The sequence below is a fragment of the Canis aureus genome, chromosome 23 (genome assembly GCF_053574225.1).
Source record: "Canis aureus isolate CA01 chromosome 23, VMU_Caureus_v.1.0, whole genome shotgun sequence".
In the NCBI taxonomy this organism is placed as follows: Eukaryota; Metazoa; Chordata; class Mammalia; order Carnivora; family Canidae; genus Canis; species Canis aureus.
The window spans coordinates 17,099,157-17,115,461 of NC_135633.1; the positions used below are offsets into that span (position 1 = coordinate 17,099,157).

Consider the following 16,305-nt stretch of genomic DNA (forward strand, 5'->3'; position numbering starts at 1 on the left):
ATAAATAAATAAATAAATAAATAAATAAATAAATAAATAAATAAATAAATAAGACGGAATTGGTTTGAAGTCTGACTGCCAGTTACTAGTTTTGTAACTTTAAGTAAGTTATTAACCTTGCTGAGTCTTGGCTTATCTACCTATAAAATGAGATGATTAAGGTCTAGCACATTGGATCATTGTGAAGATAAAATAGCAATTATAAAGCCGATCAAGTGTAATTAGGTTCTTATAAACTGAAGCAAGGTGTCAACAGTGCTACTGTGATTTCAGACATTCTATAAGTTCAGCATTCTGGTTTTTTCAGGGCTTCCTTCTGAAGTCTCTTCAGCTATTGAGGAAGAAGAGTCAAAGAGTGGCTTGGATGTCATGCCTAATATTTCTGACATGCTGCTGCGCAAACTGCGGGTCCACAGGTCTCTTCCTGGAAGGTAAAATCAGGGCATGGGTTGCATAAGACACTGTATTGGGGGGGCCCTGTACTAGATTCTAGGTAGGACGTAGTGGACCAGCCTTGATTTTTGAGCCTAGAAAGGTCAAAGTCTAATGGTCCAGATAGGGCAAATGCATCCAAAATAAAAAGAGTAATAAAGAGCCACATACAGTGATCCTACCTCAAAGAGCAGGTGGGTTTCACAGGTGGGCATGAGGTATCACCAGAGGCTCATGGCAGCAGAGAGTGGTGGACTTTGGCCCAGGAGAAATGGTTTCAGTCCAAGATCTATCATTTACCCATAACTGAGAGATTCTAGGTCTGATACTTGCATAAATAGAGATGTAGAACATTTGGAACCACACGAAGGATTGCTTAGAAAATCCACCAGGCTCTTCCACACACAGGAAGAAAGTGACTTCACCTGCCAAATGTCAGCTTCCTCACCTATACAACAGGAGTATAAGTGCTGTCATTGGTAGGATGCTGCCCTAGCTAAAAAAGGGTATGGTAGCAGGGACTTAAGACCATGTCAGCACATGACAGACCCTTGATAACTGTATTGAAAAGTGAATAGTGGGCAGCCCAGGTGGCTGAGCAGTTTAGCACCGCCTTTCGCCCAGGGTGTGATCCTGGAGACCTGGGATCGAGTCCTGTGTCGGGCTCCCTGCATGGAGCCTGCTTCTCCCTCTGCCTGTGTCTGTGCCTCTCTCTCTCTCTCTCTCTGTCTCTGTGTGTCTCTCATGAATAAGCAAATAAAATATTTTTTTTAAAAAGTGAATAGTTTGGAGTATAAAGGAGAAAAGAGACACAATTCCTACTAAAAAGAGACAATTCCTACTAAGCAATAGGAATTGGGTGGGTGTCTGCAATTGAGGCATCCTGCCAAGCCCAAGTAACCTGGAGACTAAATTATTGGGGGCCTGGGAAAGGCCATTAGGGAGAGCAATCAGACATAACAGAACTCCCTGATTTGTGGGTAAATATGAAAGGAAAACAAGTTTTGCCCAGGGGATGTGATGTGTTCAGAATGCACACTATAATCACCTAAAACACAGAGTCATCAGGACAATATTCAGCAACTAAGCCAGCATTAGGAAAAGTGCCAGAAACAAGTCAGAAGCAGGCTGCATCCACAGCTGGAGGAGGGTGTGGGTTGGGCCAGTTCATCTCAGGGAAGGCAGAGAGGGGCTGTCCAGAGGCAGGAAACCAAAGGAAAAGCACTACAGCACACTGAGAGCATGTTTACATGCTGTGTCTTTTGGTGTTTGTAACAACCCAGTGAGGCAGAAATGGAAGATTTTATCTTCAGTGAGGGAAGAGGCAAAGCAACACGCTAACAAGTGACAGAGTCAGGAATTGAATTCAAGGTAGGCTGATTTCAGACCCAATGACTTTCTATCTATACCAGAGGCCTGTCACAAGTACCAGAAGAATCACTGGTACCCTTTTGTCTGTAAGGGAAAAGGCTGGTGAATAGTGTGATTGGCTCCTTTTTCCTCAGTAAAGGTGAAGATAATTAGTATCATTGGAGCTCACCTCCAGCTAATTAAATTCTCTCAGCTTCCCCAGGGTAGGGAAACTGAGCTGTTCTATCTTCTTTGAGTAAGTTAATAGCCACTAGCTACCAACCATGAGGCCGGACTGAGTCTGCATGGGCCTTCATGGTCAAGGAAGAAGATCAGCTTCTGAATATGTGGTCCTGGCTCTCAGAATGAGGTCAGTAGCTTTCATGCATTGTGTCAATTGCCATATTGCCCAAACTCCCTGCTTCAACCACCAAACCAGGCTCTCTGCTCCTGGCCTTGGGTAAAGGCTGTTTGCAGCTTAGGCCCTTGGCTGGACCCAGAACTTCCTACCCTTGGTTTGGGGCTTGGGATAGATAGGCAAACAGTTGCCCAGCAGAAGGAAGCCAGAGCTTCAAGATTCCTTCCCCTAGAAAAAGTGTGGAGAAATTACATTTGAGTTTTAATATGGGGTTGGTTTCATGATCTATATGGGCTCTGTGAATTGGGACTGGACCATACCACGAAGGAGCTCATGGAGTCAACAAGTGGAATGAATTCAGTAGAAAACCCAGGTCTGGAACCCAAATTAGGGACATAGTCAGTGGTTGATTAACAAGAGTATAGAGGACATGCCACTGAGTCAAACACCAATCGGAGCAATAAACAGGCATTAATCAATAAGTAGTCATTGAGTGCCTCTTATGTACCAGACATTAGAATGGAGAACAAGCAGACACAGTCTTTTTTCTTATGGCACCTACATTCTAGGTGGAGAGACAAATATTATTCAAGTAACTAAATGAACAATTTCAGACAGCAAAACTGCTAAGACCAAAGGATAGGCACATACAGAGAATGACACAGGAATGGAACATTGGTAGATGGTCAAGGAAGGCCTCTGTGATAAAGTAGTAATTAATATGAGACATGCAAATCACAAAATGAAGCCATTCATGCAAAGATTTTGGTGAAGACATTTCCAGGCAAAAAGCACAGTAATTTCAACAAATGGTGCTAGGATGATTCAATGCAAAAGAGTAAAGTTGGAATAACTTTAACCACACACAATACACAAGAGAAAAAAACAGATGAATAGTATTTCATCAAAGTTAAAAACTTTTTGCAGGGACACCTGCTCAGTGGTTGAACATCTGCCTTAGGCTCAGGGTATGATCCTGGAGTCCCCGGATCGAGTCCCACATTGGGCTCCCTGCATGGAGCCTGCTTCTCCCTCTGCCTATGTCTCAGTCTCTCTCTCATAAATAAATAAAATTTTTTAAAAAATAAAATAAAACTAAAAATTTTTATGATGCAAGCAATACCATTAAGAAAAAAAATCAAGAAAAAATCAACCATCACTCATCAAACCCACAGAATGTGACAAAATATTTGCAAATCATGTATTTGATGAGTGATTTGTTTCCAGAATATACAAAGAACTCTCTAACTCAATGAAAATATAACTAATTTGTTTTAAATGGTAAAGTAGACACTTATTCAAAGAATATATATGAGGGGTCAATAAACACTGGAAGGATGTTCAATGTCATTATTATTTAGGAAATTGCAAATCAAAATGTTTATGAGATTATCATTTCACATCTACTATAATGGCTACAATAAAAAAGGTAGACAATAACTAAATATTGGTGAGGATGTGAAAAACCAGAGTCTTTGGTAAAGTAGTGTAGCTTTGGAATAACAGTTTGTCAGTTCTTCAAAAAGTTAATATGGAGGGGATCCCTGGGTGGTTTAGTGGTTTAGTGCCTGCCTTCAGTCCAGGGCATGATCCTGAAGTCCCGGGGTCAAGTCCCACATCAGGTTCCCAGCATGGAGCCTACTTCTCCCTCTGCCTGTGTCTCTGCCTCTCTCTCTGTGTATCTCTCATGAATGAATAAATAAAATCTTTCTTAAAAAGTTAAATATGGAGTTACTATACGGTCCAGCAATTCCACTCATGGGTATATAACAGAGAGAAATGAAAATATGTGTCTACCCAAAAACTTATACATAAATGTTCAATAACAGCATTTTTCATAATAGCCAGAAAGTGGAAATAACCCAAATGTCCAGTGAATGGATAAATAAAATATGATATATCCACACAATGGAATATTATTCAGCCATAAAAATGAAGTATTAATATATTCTACTACATGGATGAACCTGAAAATATTATGCTAAGTGAAAGAAGCCAGTCACAAAAAGCCACATGTTGTATGATTCCATTTATATGAAATTTCCAGAATAGGGACATCCATAGAGTGAGAAAGTAGATTAGTGATTGCCTAGTGCTGGGAATGGGGGCTGGGGTAGTTGGAGAGTTGATTACTAATGGGTACAGGGTTTTTTGGGGGGGATGATGAAAAGTTCCAAAATTGACTATAGTGATTGATGATTGTATAATTCTGTGAATATATTAAAAATTACTGTATTACAAATTGTAAAGGGATACATTTTATGGTATGTGTATTATATTCCAAATAAAGCTATTACAAAAGAGTGGGGCGGGGAGGAAAGAATAGTAAATGCAAAGTCCCTGGGGCCACAGTAAAATGTGTCTGAGGAACAGAATGGCCAATGGGAGTAGAGAATGGGAAAAGGAAAGTCTGGTAGGGGCTGGTTCACAGAAGACCTTGATTTTAGTCTAAAGGTCTATTTATGGGGGTTTAAATTCTGAGGCAGGCATTGCCATCCCAAAGTCTCATTTGTACACCACAAGCTGGGCTTCCTTCTTTTTTGGAGGCTCATGGCTCTGCCCCCTGGCTCTCTCTACCAGTTCATAAGATAGAGCTCTCTGCATCAGGAACTGGCCATGTTATGTGGCTTTTTAAAACTTAAATCAGGGATCCCTGGGTGGCGCAGCGGTTTGGCGCCTGCCTTTGGCCCAGGGCGCGATCCTGGAGACCCGGGATCGAATCCCACGTCAGGCTCCCGGTGCATGGAGCCTGCTTCTCCCTCTGCCTGTGTCTCTGTCTCTCATTCTCTCTCTCTGGGACTACCATAAATAAATAAAAATTAAAAAAAAAATTTTTTTTAAATAAAAAAAAATAAAAATAAAAAAATAAAACTTAAATCACACCTCAAGTCCTCAGGGCTTTGCACATTTAAAAAAATTGTGTTCTATGGCAAAAAAGCAGAAAATGAATTATCAAAATAGTAGGCTTTGTTATAATGAATGTATATTTCACATACTATCCAAATAAAGCCAAGAGTCAAAGGCAAGCTCAACGAGTTTTGATAAATTTGTTTAAGCAATATGTGTTCTATATGACAGTCAAGATTATGTTGGCTGACCCAACAGAGGAAAGGGCTTGAGGGGTGGGGTTGTGACAAGCATTGTAAGCATCAAACATCTTTTCAGTTGTTTGTTCCATGCTCTGTACTCTGCTGACTTGATGGCCATGGGGTCTTGTTGCCTCATCCTCACAGGAAGGCTCTCACAGTCCTTTGTCAGGGGTGAGAATCAGTCCCTTGCAGAGATAACTGACCCCTACCTTTGCTCTTGGGGTCCCTCCACACCCGTCAAAGGGAGGAAGCTGTGTTTCCTGAGAATCTTATCGATGGCATGCTCTGTTGCCAAGTCCTGTGACGCTGGTAGGACCCCTCCCAGTCCTCCCACCCCAGTACAGGAAAGGGCCCGTGCATTATTTACATTGTCTGGGTTTCAGAACAGGACTAGCTTTAGTCACCAGCAAGAGCAGCAGCAGCAGAGTGAGTGTGCAGAAAAAAAGACTGTTAACTGTGGGAACCACACATGAAGAGGAATCCCTCGGAATGACCTCTGTTCTGGGTGGGACTTTCTTGCCTGGTCTAACCATCAGAGGAGGGTCTCACTGTGGAGAAGAACTCTGGCCTTGTATTCGCTGGCCCACATGCACTCTTGTCACAACCCTTAGATACAGGAGGAGGGTCAGGCTTTGCAGACCTAGGTAGCCCCCCCAAAATTATAAAGGCCTTCAGGTGTGTATGGTTTATAAGTACGTAGCACTGCATTTTCTAAGTCCTCACAGTAAGCCTGTGAATTAGTCATAATAAAAGCTAGCATCTCTTGAATGCCTACTCAGTGTGGATGTCATGTATATACAAATATGTACACATATACACATTTATACATATATACATATGTGGATGTCATGTATGAACATAAACACACAAATGCATTTATACATACATATGTATGTATATACATTTATTCTTTATAACACTCCTACAAGGTAGATATTACCATTTTAAAGATGAGCAAACTTCATAATAACTTACATAACTTGTCCAAAATCACAGATAGTACAGGTGCTGTTGGAGGACTGATGCCAGGATCTAATATTTTCCACCACACAAGGAAGTGTGTGGAGTCAGTATCCGGGCAAATATCTCATGGATTACAATGCTCACACAGAGGGTACCTGCATCTTTTCCATCTCACCAATTCTTCTTACTACATTCCTGGAAATACATGGTCTGCTGGTTGTTCAAAATTACCTTTTACTTTATTTCATAGGTTGGATATAGTTCATTTGCATGTCTTTTCTTTTTCACAGTGCACCTCCGCTCACTGAAAAGGAAGTTGAGGTAAGTGATTCCAGTGCTTTATGAAATTTAGTGCCTGGGTTTGACTGGGTTTATTGAAAACATCCCCTTCTCTATCCCCTGACAATTTTGTATAAAAATGAGAATGGGTGACTGTGAGGTAATATGGAAACTGTAATCAGCCCTACTGAACTGCTGAGACTCTCACCCCAGGTAATGGAAGATTTTGGCAAATATGGTCAGAGATGAGTAGGTAGCTGGAAATTCCACATTTTTTCAAGGGTGGTTTATGCTCTTTAAAATAATGACTTATATACACAAAGTTAGCTAGGAGGCTACAGAATTGAATCAAATTTATTTCAAAATTATTAACAGATGGTCAGATTTCAAGTTATCAACTTTGGTCCAGAGGAAGAAGGTACTTGCCTTCTGAGGATTCCAGACATAAGGAAGGTAGCTCCAGCCAAGGTGGGAGGCTATCCTGTCAACTCACCAACTTCCCCTGATTCCTCCATTACTCCCCACTCAGGGCCTCCTTATCTCTGTAGAGATGCTATCCCAATGGGGTTGGTGAATGAGCTGAGAGGAACTTGTCTGCATTTCATTCTGCTGAAGGAGTAGAATAGATGAATAAAGAGAGTGCATCTCAGGTGAGGTGGTGAGGACCTCTGATCCAGCACTAGTTTGTTTCCAAGACAATTATGTTGGAGTTCATAGAAGGAAGGGAGTAGAACATGGATGAGTTCAGGAATCTCTTCACTACAAGTTGGGAGGATAAAAGGTCTTATAGTCTTTTTAGCAGGATTTGCCACTGATGACAAGAAAATGAACATGCCCTTCCTGAGACCCAGTGGACTGGATAAGCAGAGGAAGACAGACTATGTGAAGTGTTTGCCAGAGATAGCAACAATTACCTTGCACACAGATACTGCACTTACAGTTCATCACACACTCCTATCCATCCTTTCAGCTGATTCTCCAATCAGCACAGAGAAATCAGCAGAGCAGGAATTAGAACAAAGGAGGAGGCCAAGTGATGAAATAATTTAGCTAAGGTCCTATACCAAGTGCTTAGCAGAACCAACATTTAGACTCAAATATTCTGACTGAATTTAGGACTCTTTATGTCATACTGCTATGAAGGGGATAACCCAGGTCTAGAAAAATAAACAATGAATATTATCGATAAACTTGGCTGGACTAAGGCTTGGGTAGGACAGAAAATCCCCACCCACTGACAATGGTGAAGATGGGCTGTGTGTGGTTTGTTTAATGGCCAGCTCCTATCCACAGATGTATACTGACACAATCAGCACTCAGCATGATGACAGTAGCACAGGCTTTGAAATAAAATAGTCTAAGGTTGAATCCTGGCTCTACTACTCCATGTTACCTTGAACAAGTTAATGACCTCCCTGGTCTCAGGCTCTTTACCCACAAAGTGGCCATAACAGTTCCTATTGCAGAGGCTTGTTGTGGGGTTAAATGAGCCAAGGTGCACAGAACCCACAAGAGTGCTAGTACAGAGTAGATGCTCAATGAGGACTAGCTCCCAATATTGCTGTCATTGTTATTGGGTCAGTTTGAGGCCTTCAGTTCTCTGTCTGGAGATGTCTACCCACTGTGGGCTATATCACATGAATTCAGAATTTCAGAGAGTTAGCTCACCCCAAGGGTATAAATCTGCTATCACTTGACTCAGGGCAAATGAAGGATGTATAAATGAAGGCTACTGCCTCTTCCTGTGTAGAGTCCATCTGTCTATTTCTCCTCCCCGGTAGTTTCCTATTATGCCAAGAGTTTCATGTTTGCTCAATCCACCTTGCAGTTTCATTCATTCATCCTGCATTTTTGGCACGGAATATTTGTTCCAGAAAATTTCTCCAGACAGAAGCATATTTGGCCTTATTTAATCTCCTGGCAGCTTCTTAAAGCTGCTTTCCATGTAGGATCCATAACACTCAGGCAAGATGCTGGTTGAAGTTTGCTTTAAGTCAACAAGGCTTACATTTTAAATGGAGTTTCTTTAAATACAGTGGTTACACGCAAAACCTTCAAATTTCACGTGCAATAAATCCTAGCATGAATCCAAACTGCTTACACAATCAGCTATGTTGGCCTGAGTTTACCTACACCTAAATACAGGATGTTATTTTCTTAAAATTCAGGAAAAAGCAAAGTGTTATTCTCTTTTATTATTTTTTAGTAAAATGCATTTGGTCTTCTGGTTCTGGAAAGGACCTAGGATGGACCTCAGGTTACTATTTCACTGTCTTTTGTGTAGTTTACTGTGAAAGGAGGATTTCACTTGTACACAGCTGCTTTGGTGACTGGTTCTAGGTAATGTTGTAAAATACTCATGCAAGAAACACATCTATGATCTTGTTTCCTGTAATAACTCCTCCTAGCACCTCTCCTACACTTTTGTTCCCAACAGAACGTGTTTGTACAACTGTCCTTGGCCTTTAGAAATGACAGCTATACTCTGGAATCTAGAATTAACCAGGCTGAAAGGGAACGCAACCTAACAGAGGAGAATACAGAGAAGGAACTGGAAAACTTCAAAGCTTCCATTACGGTAATTGTGGAGCCTGATGGGAGAATCCTTGGAGGGGGGACTGTCTCCTAGGACTATGACAGGTGTCCTGCTTTTCTCAGTCGCCAAGTAGAGTTTCCTGACATGAGAAATCAGGCCAAGGCCCTGAGTCAGACAGTCTTCCTCAGAGAGCTTGGAGGAACTAAGGCAGAGACCTGAAAGCCTGTTTACCTCAGGGCTGTAAGGTCTGAGCCCTTGGCAGCTTCTCAAGAGGAGACTGGATGACCTGGGATGGCAAAGGGACTGAAGACTTGGACGTGACTCCTTTCTTTCAGGTCAGGCAGGTATAGTGTATCCACACTGAGCTTCTCCATCTCCAAAAGGTATAGCTCAGACCCTACAGTGGCCACTCTTTTCAGCTAGTATGGGGACCAGGGCTTGTCTTATGACAGCTCAAGTCAAGTCTTGGTATGTGAGGTCCCCAGCTGATGTACCTTCTTACTTCCCAGTCCTCAGCTTCACTATGGCACCACTGTGAGCACCGGGAGACCTACCAGAAACTGCTGGAGGATATTGCTGTCCTGCACCGTTTGGCTGCACGCCTCTCTAGCAGAGCTGAGATGGTGGGGGCTGTCCGCCAGGTGAGCCTCCCCAGCTCCCAGCCCTCTGACTAGCTCAACTCTGCCCACAGTAACTAGAACAATAATGTAAGCAATGACAACTATAGATCCCACTTACTGATGGCTTCCTATGTACATTATTGTGTTTTACTGAGTATTTCTGGTGGACCTCTAAAACCTTAAGGTGGTTCCTTGGAAAAAGCTTTCTGTGGGCATATAAGTTTGGGAACTGCTATGTACTATCTTCCTTTCTTGGAGATTCCTAGTACATATTGGCATTCTCAAGGCATTGAGAAATCCTATAGTAAAGAAGCCTTTTGAAAATTTTACCTGTGTATTTCTTAAACGTATTTGACTGAAGAACCATAAGATACCTATTTTCTCATAAAATACCTATTTAGCTTTCATGGAACTAGTATTTGGCAAAGATGCTTTAGGAAAAACTGCTTTGTTTCATTTAATCCTGCCAGCAACTCTGTAAAGTAGTATCTTTTCCCCACAATGAAGATATGAAGTTTCAGAAGGTAATAGCACTAGTAAGTGGCAGAGCTGGGGTGCAGAGCCAGATTTGGCTCCCTCTCAGCCACTTTGAAGTCCTAAAGCATACAGAGCACGGTCCTGATCCAGGATGGTGTCATGAGAGATCAGACTGCCTGAGGCTTCGTCTTGGCTCCACCAGCATTCACTGCTAGTTATTCAAGCTAGTTACTGAGCTTTCTATGTTCCAACTTCTCCAACCAATGTGAATGATGATAGTATCTGCCATATAAGGTTACCGTAATATTTGCAAAGCACCTAGATGTTATTATCACTGCTGCTAGTACCATGCTTGCCTGTCATGTTGCATTGGTTGCATCAGCAGGGTGTTCCTGAGGCAGAGCCTAGAGCAGTTCTTGCAGAATGAAGGAAGGACAAGCCACTGGGCTGTCCCACCCCTGTGTTCTTCCGGAGAAAGGACACCTGACTCAGCAGCACACCCAGGAAGTCACTCTGGTTAGGAGAAGCAACAAAGGGGGAGCTTAGAAGAAGTGGCTGGTCCCAGCTCCTGGCTGCAGGGAATTTTTCCAGGGAATACACACTGAGCATGTCCCTGTGTGGCTGACAGAGCCCAAGCTAGGCTCACAGAGGGATCCAAGGAGGATAAGCAGAGGAAACTCTTCCTCATTCTATATGGTCCTCCCAAATGGGTTTCTGGGCCCATGTGCTGCTAACGGCAGTCTTCAGCCTTCTCCACATGGGTTTCCCAGCCTTTACTTCCATGTCTCAGTTCTTATCTTTCTCTCTGGTCCCACCAGACTGGTTCTAGTATTTCTCCTATCTTTCCTAGTTACACCCACTGCCACCAGTCTCACTTCTTTCAGTCTGGTCTCCTCTGGTGACCTATGTCACCTTAAGATATTTGATGGTTCGTCTTTTCCTTCAGAAAAAGTCCAAATCCCTTAGTCTTACATTCAAGGTCCCTCACTACCCAGCCCTAACTACCTTTTCTTTCTGCAAACAAACTCAATTGCTTGCCGATTCCTACATAAGTAGGATGACCTGTACTTTTCTGGTTATCCAGTCCTGATACATGCCTATTGTCCCAGCATAATTATTTTTTTAAGATTTTATTTATTTATTTGAGAGAGAGAGTACAAGGAAGGTGGAGAGGCAGAGGGAGAAGCAGGCTCCCCACTGAGCAAGGAGCCTGAGCGGGGCTTGATCTCAGGACTCTGGGACCATGACTTGAGCTGAAGGCACATGCTTAACTGACTGAGCCCCTAGGCACCCCTAGCATAATTCTTAATAGCACCCCTTTCACTTTGCAAAGACTGCTGTCTGAAGAATAAACTGCCACCTAGGTACAAGTCCCGTGATGTCCTGTCCTAGGTACAAGACCTGTAATGGACCTTTGCTCTTAGGAGAGTCCTCTGGCCTGAATCTTTTTGTCCCTCCTGCCTATATCAACATGCCCAGATGCTGCCCATACCCTACATCCACTTCATTCTACCTCCAAGGAAGCTTCCCTGTTCCATTCTCTCAGCAGATATTACTTTTCTCCCTCTCATCTCCTGAGGCATTGTGGCTGTGCTTGTTCTTGTCCTGCTGAATGCAAATGCCTCAACTCTCCTCTTGGCTCACATCACAGACAGCAAACTCTTAGAGGGTAGAGGTGCATCTAAGATTGGTCTCTGAATCCTTTTGATTTTCCCAGCCCAGAGGCTAGCTTAAAGCAAACAAGTAACAACAAGCTTTTCCTCCAACTGCCCTGTGTGCTTATGCTCTCCTTTTCTGCAGGAAAAGCGTATGTCAAAGGCAACAGAGGTAATGATGCAGTATGTGGAGAATCTGAAGAGGACGTATGAGAAAGATCATGCAGAGCTCATGGAGTTTAAAAAACTTGCAAATCAGAATTCAAGCCGCAGCTGTGGCCCCTCTGGTAAGGAACTTGGCTCCTGCCCCCATTATGGCCCTGCAATGATGGTTCTAGGCCAGGATCACATTTATCAGTGCAGACTGAGGACATGCTTCTAGTTGAGCAAGGCTCACTTCTCCTGCCCAGTGCTGCCTGTAAGGGCCTCATAGCAGCTCTTCCAGTACGCGTAGGGGCCTAGAACAAGAAAACATGAACACTCCCAAAGCAACTCCTGACACAGTTAACCACAGCATTCGACCACTGATATGAAGCCCACAGGCTGCAAGAGCTCACTCTACTTCATGAGAATGACAGACTCCAGACCTTACAGATTTTGTGCTTTGGGGCCAACACATACTAAGGAATTTGGGCTTTATCTTGGAAAACATTAGGGATCCAACCAAATATTTCAGTCAGGGAAATGACATGTTCATATATGGAGTTTAGAATATTCACTCTATGTGTGACAGTTACATTAGTGCGATAGAGCCAGAGACAAGAAAACCCACAAAGCTGCTATTACAATAGTCCAGGTGAGAGATGAGTCTGGGCAGTGGGGTGTAGCATGAGATCCTGGTGAAAGGAGATACTGCTGAGATAAATAGCAGACTCAGGGTCAAGAAAAATGTTTTAAAGAAATACTCTTTAAAAAAGTGTTCTATACAATTGCTATAGGAGCACAGAGATGATTCTGCTTGAGGGAGTCAAAGACAGTTTTACAAAGGGACAGCATCTTTCAAAGTAAAAATAGGCATTCTTTAGGCAAGAAGGGGAAACCCATCCCAGGTAGAGGAAACTGTATACAGAAGGTACGGTTGGAATGGGAAGAGTATGAAACAAAGAATTTGATGTGGTTGCAGTGTAGAGAGTGTGATGATGACAGGTTGAAGGTAAGCCTTGGTAGGCCAGGGCCACATGCCAGGCTATGCTAATAATTTGGACCTTTGTCCTCAAGGCCATGAAGAAGCACTGATGAGTTTACACCATCTAATACAGTCAGATTCTATTTTCAGAAGATTTCTCTGACTTCAGAGTAGACAATACATTAGGAAAGTGTAGACACTGAGATCTGGAGAGACAAGTCAGGAGGTACTTGCAGCAGTCCAGGAGGAGGAGGATGGTGCCTTGGACCAGGATCTCTCCTTGAGAGCTGCCGGGGCCTAGGCTCTGGCTGATGAGGATGGTGCTAGCAGGAGAAAACAGAACTTTTAGTGACAGGAATCCTTGTGGAATGCAAACATCCGTGTTACCAAAAGCAGGAGGAGGGAAAGTATAACAGATGGAGAAACCTTTATAAACAGGAGGTTTCACAAGTTTCCTGGGGAATATCAGTGACACTTTCCAGAGTCCAAAGGCAGTATACACATGCTCCAGATTGTCTGTTTTTGATCTTGGCAGCAAGACTCCTGACCCACATGTATCTAGGCCTATAGCAAACTGGTTTGACTGGTTTCTGTCAGTGTTGAGAGTTGGGGAAATTACCACCAAAGAAATCCTAATATGTGGGCTCTTGCATTACTGTCCTGGAAGGAGCAAAATTTCCTATAAACTGCCTTATCCAAGATTTATGGAATGAACAGTTACCCATGAGTTTAATTCATTCATTCTAAGGACATTTATTGAGCATCTTTGCTGTGCCTCACATAATACTAAATATAGAAGTAAAAGACACATGGTTAGTGAGATCCAAAGGAACCCCCAGCTTGTGCAGAGGGCAGAGCAGTATAACCAGCCCAGTGACAAAAGTAAGCAGATTCCTATAGAGAACATACTGTAGAGTTCCACATTCAGTCTGAGGACATGAGAAAGTACTTACAATAAGAAGAGAGATGGTAACCGAGTCTTAAATGCTGAATAAGTGTTTTTCAGACATTTGTTCCCACTCCACTATCTCTCAGCCTGGGCTGATGCAGAGGGGCCAGCAACCACCTAACAGGTGTGTCTACTGGATACTCTAAGACCATTGCCTAATAATGTTTATTTTTAAGGCTTTATATGACTTCTGGCAATCTTTGTCTGTGTCTGAGACTCTGAAGACTACAGTGAAATAAAAATATCTCTGATTCAGAGCAGCCTGGGTGGCTCAGCAGTTTAGCGTCGACTTCAGCCCAGGGCATGATCCTGGAGACCTGGGATGGAGTCCCACATCAGGCTCCCTGCATGGAGCCTGCTTCTCTCTCTGCCTGTGTCTCTGCTTCTCTCTCTTCTCTCTCTCTCTCTCTGTGTGTGTGTATGTGTGTGTGTCTCTCATGAATAAATAAATAAATAAAATCTTAAAACAAATCTCTGATTTAAAGAAAGGTGTTACACATTTTTAAAAATCAATTACTTTTTCTGAATATAAAACATACGGATTGTCTGCATTTTGGATTATTTCCTTAAGATGGATTTCTAAAAGTGTAAATACTAGCCCTGGGGAAAGAAATTTTTATAACGCTCTTAAAGCAAACTATTTTCAAATAACCCATTGATATTTAATGGGTAACAATAATGCTCAGTTCATTGTGCCATTGACATTCTTGTCCTTTCCTTTAAAAATATTTTTAACTTTGATGGGCCAAGATTATATTTCATCTCACAGTTTTAATTTGTATTTTTTTACCTTTTCAATTATTTTCTGAATATTTATATTTCTAGTTTTATAAATTCTCCATTGTATCTTTTGCCTGCTTATAAGTTTGGCATTTTATTAATTTGTATGAATGCTTCAATATATAAAAAAATATCTTCTGGTTCTGTAATTTTGGCTGACTGGAAAACTTGAAACTCCTTGACCACAAGTACTAGACATTTCTGCTAGATAAAATAAAGCAAACATTAGTCTAAAAGAATAGCTGAATCTACAGGAAAAGAAATTGAAATACTCAGATACAAGAAAAGAAAGGAGAACTGAAACCTGCAGCTTTCTTGGGGATAAGAGTCAGCTTCAATCATCTGGGTGCTGGGCTTTTGCACTTGCATGCAATCTGAGCTGAGATCTCAAACACCATGACACAGAGTTGACTCTGAGACTCCCATAGAAAGTTAAGATTTTCCAAGGACTGCTTCTTTAGATAGAACTTGAACAAGAAGAAAACACTTGCCAAACAGAGACACAAATCAAGAAGTCTGTTTCATCCTATAGCAGGAGAAAAACTTCCTCCTTTCTTGTAGGAAAAGTATATGCCATGATAGAAATCATGGTACAATATGCAGAGAATCTGAAAAGAACATCATAGGAACATTCAGAAACAAACATAAAGCCACTCTGGAGAGGCACATCCTTCACCCAGGATACACAAAATTCTTCTGATGCCTCACTAAAGGTGATTTTACAATATGGAATTATAAAATACATAAGAAAAGAGTCCACCCTGAATAAGAATCATCAGACACACTAAACAACAGGATTATATCCTAAGGATTTCAGAAAATAGAACAATCTGATAATTTTTTAAAAGATATGTTTAAAAATCAATAGAAGCAAAAAAAAAAAATCAATAGAAGCATGAAACAATGAATCAAAAACATGAGAATAGGGTGCCTAAGTGGCTCAGTTGGCTAAGCATCTGCCTTCAGCTCAGGTCATGATCCCAGAATCCTGGGATCAAGTCCATCATCAAGCTCCGTGCTCCATGGGGAGCCTGCTTCTCCCTCTCTCTCTGCCTGCCACTCCCCCTGCTTGGGCTCTATCAAAATAAATAAATAAAATCTTTTTTAAAACAGAATAAAATGCAATTATCAAAAAAGAATAAAATAGAACTAGATATGTGGAAGAGAATCATGGAAATTAAACACTCAGTAGTTTAGGTGTGGTAGGTACTATAGTGGTGGTAGTTACCATAGTGGAGATTCAAGATCTCCTTTTAGGCACACTTCTCCATCCCCTTTAAGTTAGGTGATGCCATGTGATTTGGCAAATAAAATGTGAGTAGAAGGACATGTATCACCTTTGAGCTGAGGCCTTTAAGAAACTAGTGTGCAATTTACCCTATGTTTCTTTCTCCTCACATGACAATCATCTCTACTCCAGAATAGTAGAAGCTCTGTTAATCTGAGCCCAGAGTGAGGAAATGGAGAGCAGAGCTTGATGCCAACTCAGAAGCAAATGGACATGTAACATAAGGAGGAAATAAATCTTTATTGGTATAAGCCACTAAGACTTTGGGTTTGTTCATTATAGTAGCATAATCTAGCTTATTGCTGAAGATAGATTTGAGAAAGTTGCTCAAAATGCAGTTCAGAGTGATAAATTGATTAAAAAATATGAAAGAAATGCTATAAGATATGGGATACAGAGCATA

At 41.8% G+C, this 16,305-nt stretch overlaps 2 protein-coding genes across 34 annotated transcripts in view; one reads left to right on the plus strand and one right to left on the minus strand.

Moving 5' to 3' along the window:
* IRAG1 (inositol 1,4,5-triphosphate receptor associated 1) overlaps window positions 1–16,305 on the plus strand; it is a 125,839-nt gene that overhangs the window by 85,135 nt on the left and 24,399 nt on the right. For all 6 annotated transcript variants that reach the window (XM_077866487.1, XM_077866489.1, XM_077866490.1 and 3 more), the window contains 5 exons: window positions 308–431; window positions 6,483–6,513; window positions 8,909–9,049; window positions 9,517–9,648; window positions 11,905–12,046. In XM_077866487.1, the coding sequence (XP_077722613.1) occupies window positions 308–431; window positions 6,483–6,513; window positions 8,909–9,049; window positions 9,517–9,648; window positions 11,905–12,046 (570 nt within the window). The remainder of the gene's footprint in view (window positions 1–307; window positions 432–6,482; window positions 6,514–8,908; window positions 9,050–9,516; window positions 9,649–11,904; window positions 12,047–16,305) is intronic.
* The window catches only part of LOC144294674 (uncharacterized), a 133,754-nt gene that overhangs the window by 51,167 nt on the left and 66,282 nt on the right, over window positions 1–16,305 (minus strand). For 10 of the 28 annotated variants that reach the window (XR_013362061.1, XR_013362062.1, XR_013362060.1 and 7 more), the window contains one exon: window positions 13,011–13,208. The exons of 10 other annotated variants lie outside the window; for them this stretch is intronic. Coding sequence is in view for 1 of the 18 variants with exons in the window: in XM_077866516.1 (XP_077722642.1) it covers window positions 13,183–13,208 (26 nt within the window). In the remaining 17 variants the exon portion in view is untranslated. Of the gene's footprint in view, window positions 1–6,423; window positions 6,497–6,897; window positions 7,081–13,010; window positions 13,209–16,305 lie in introns of those variants that run through there. 8 more of the 28 variants (XR_013362063.1, XR_013362066.1, XR_013362052.1 and 5 more) reach the window with 5 other exon arrangements.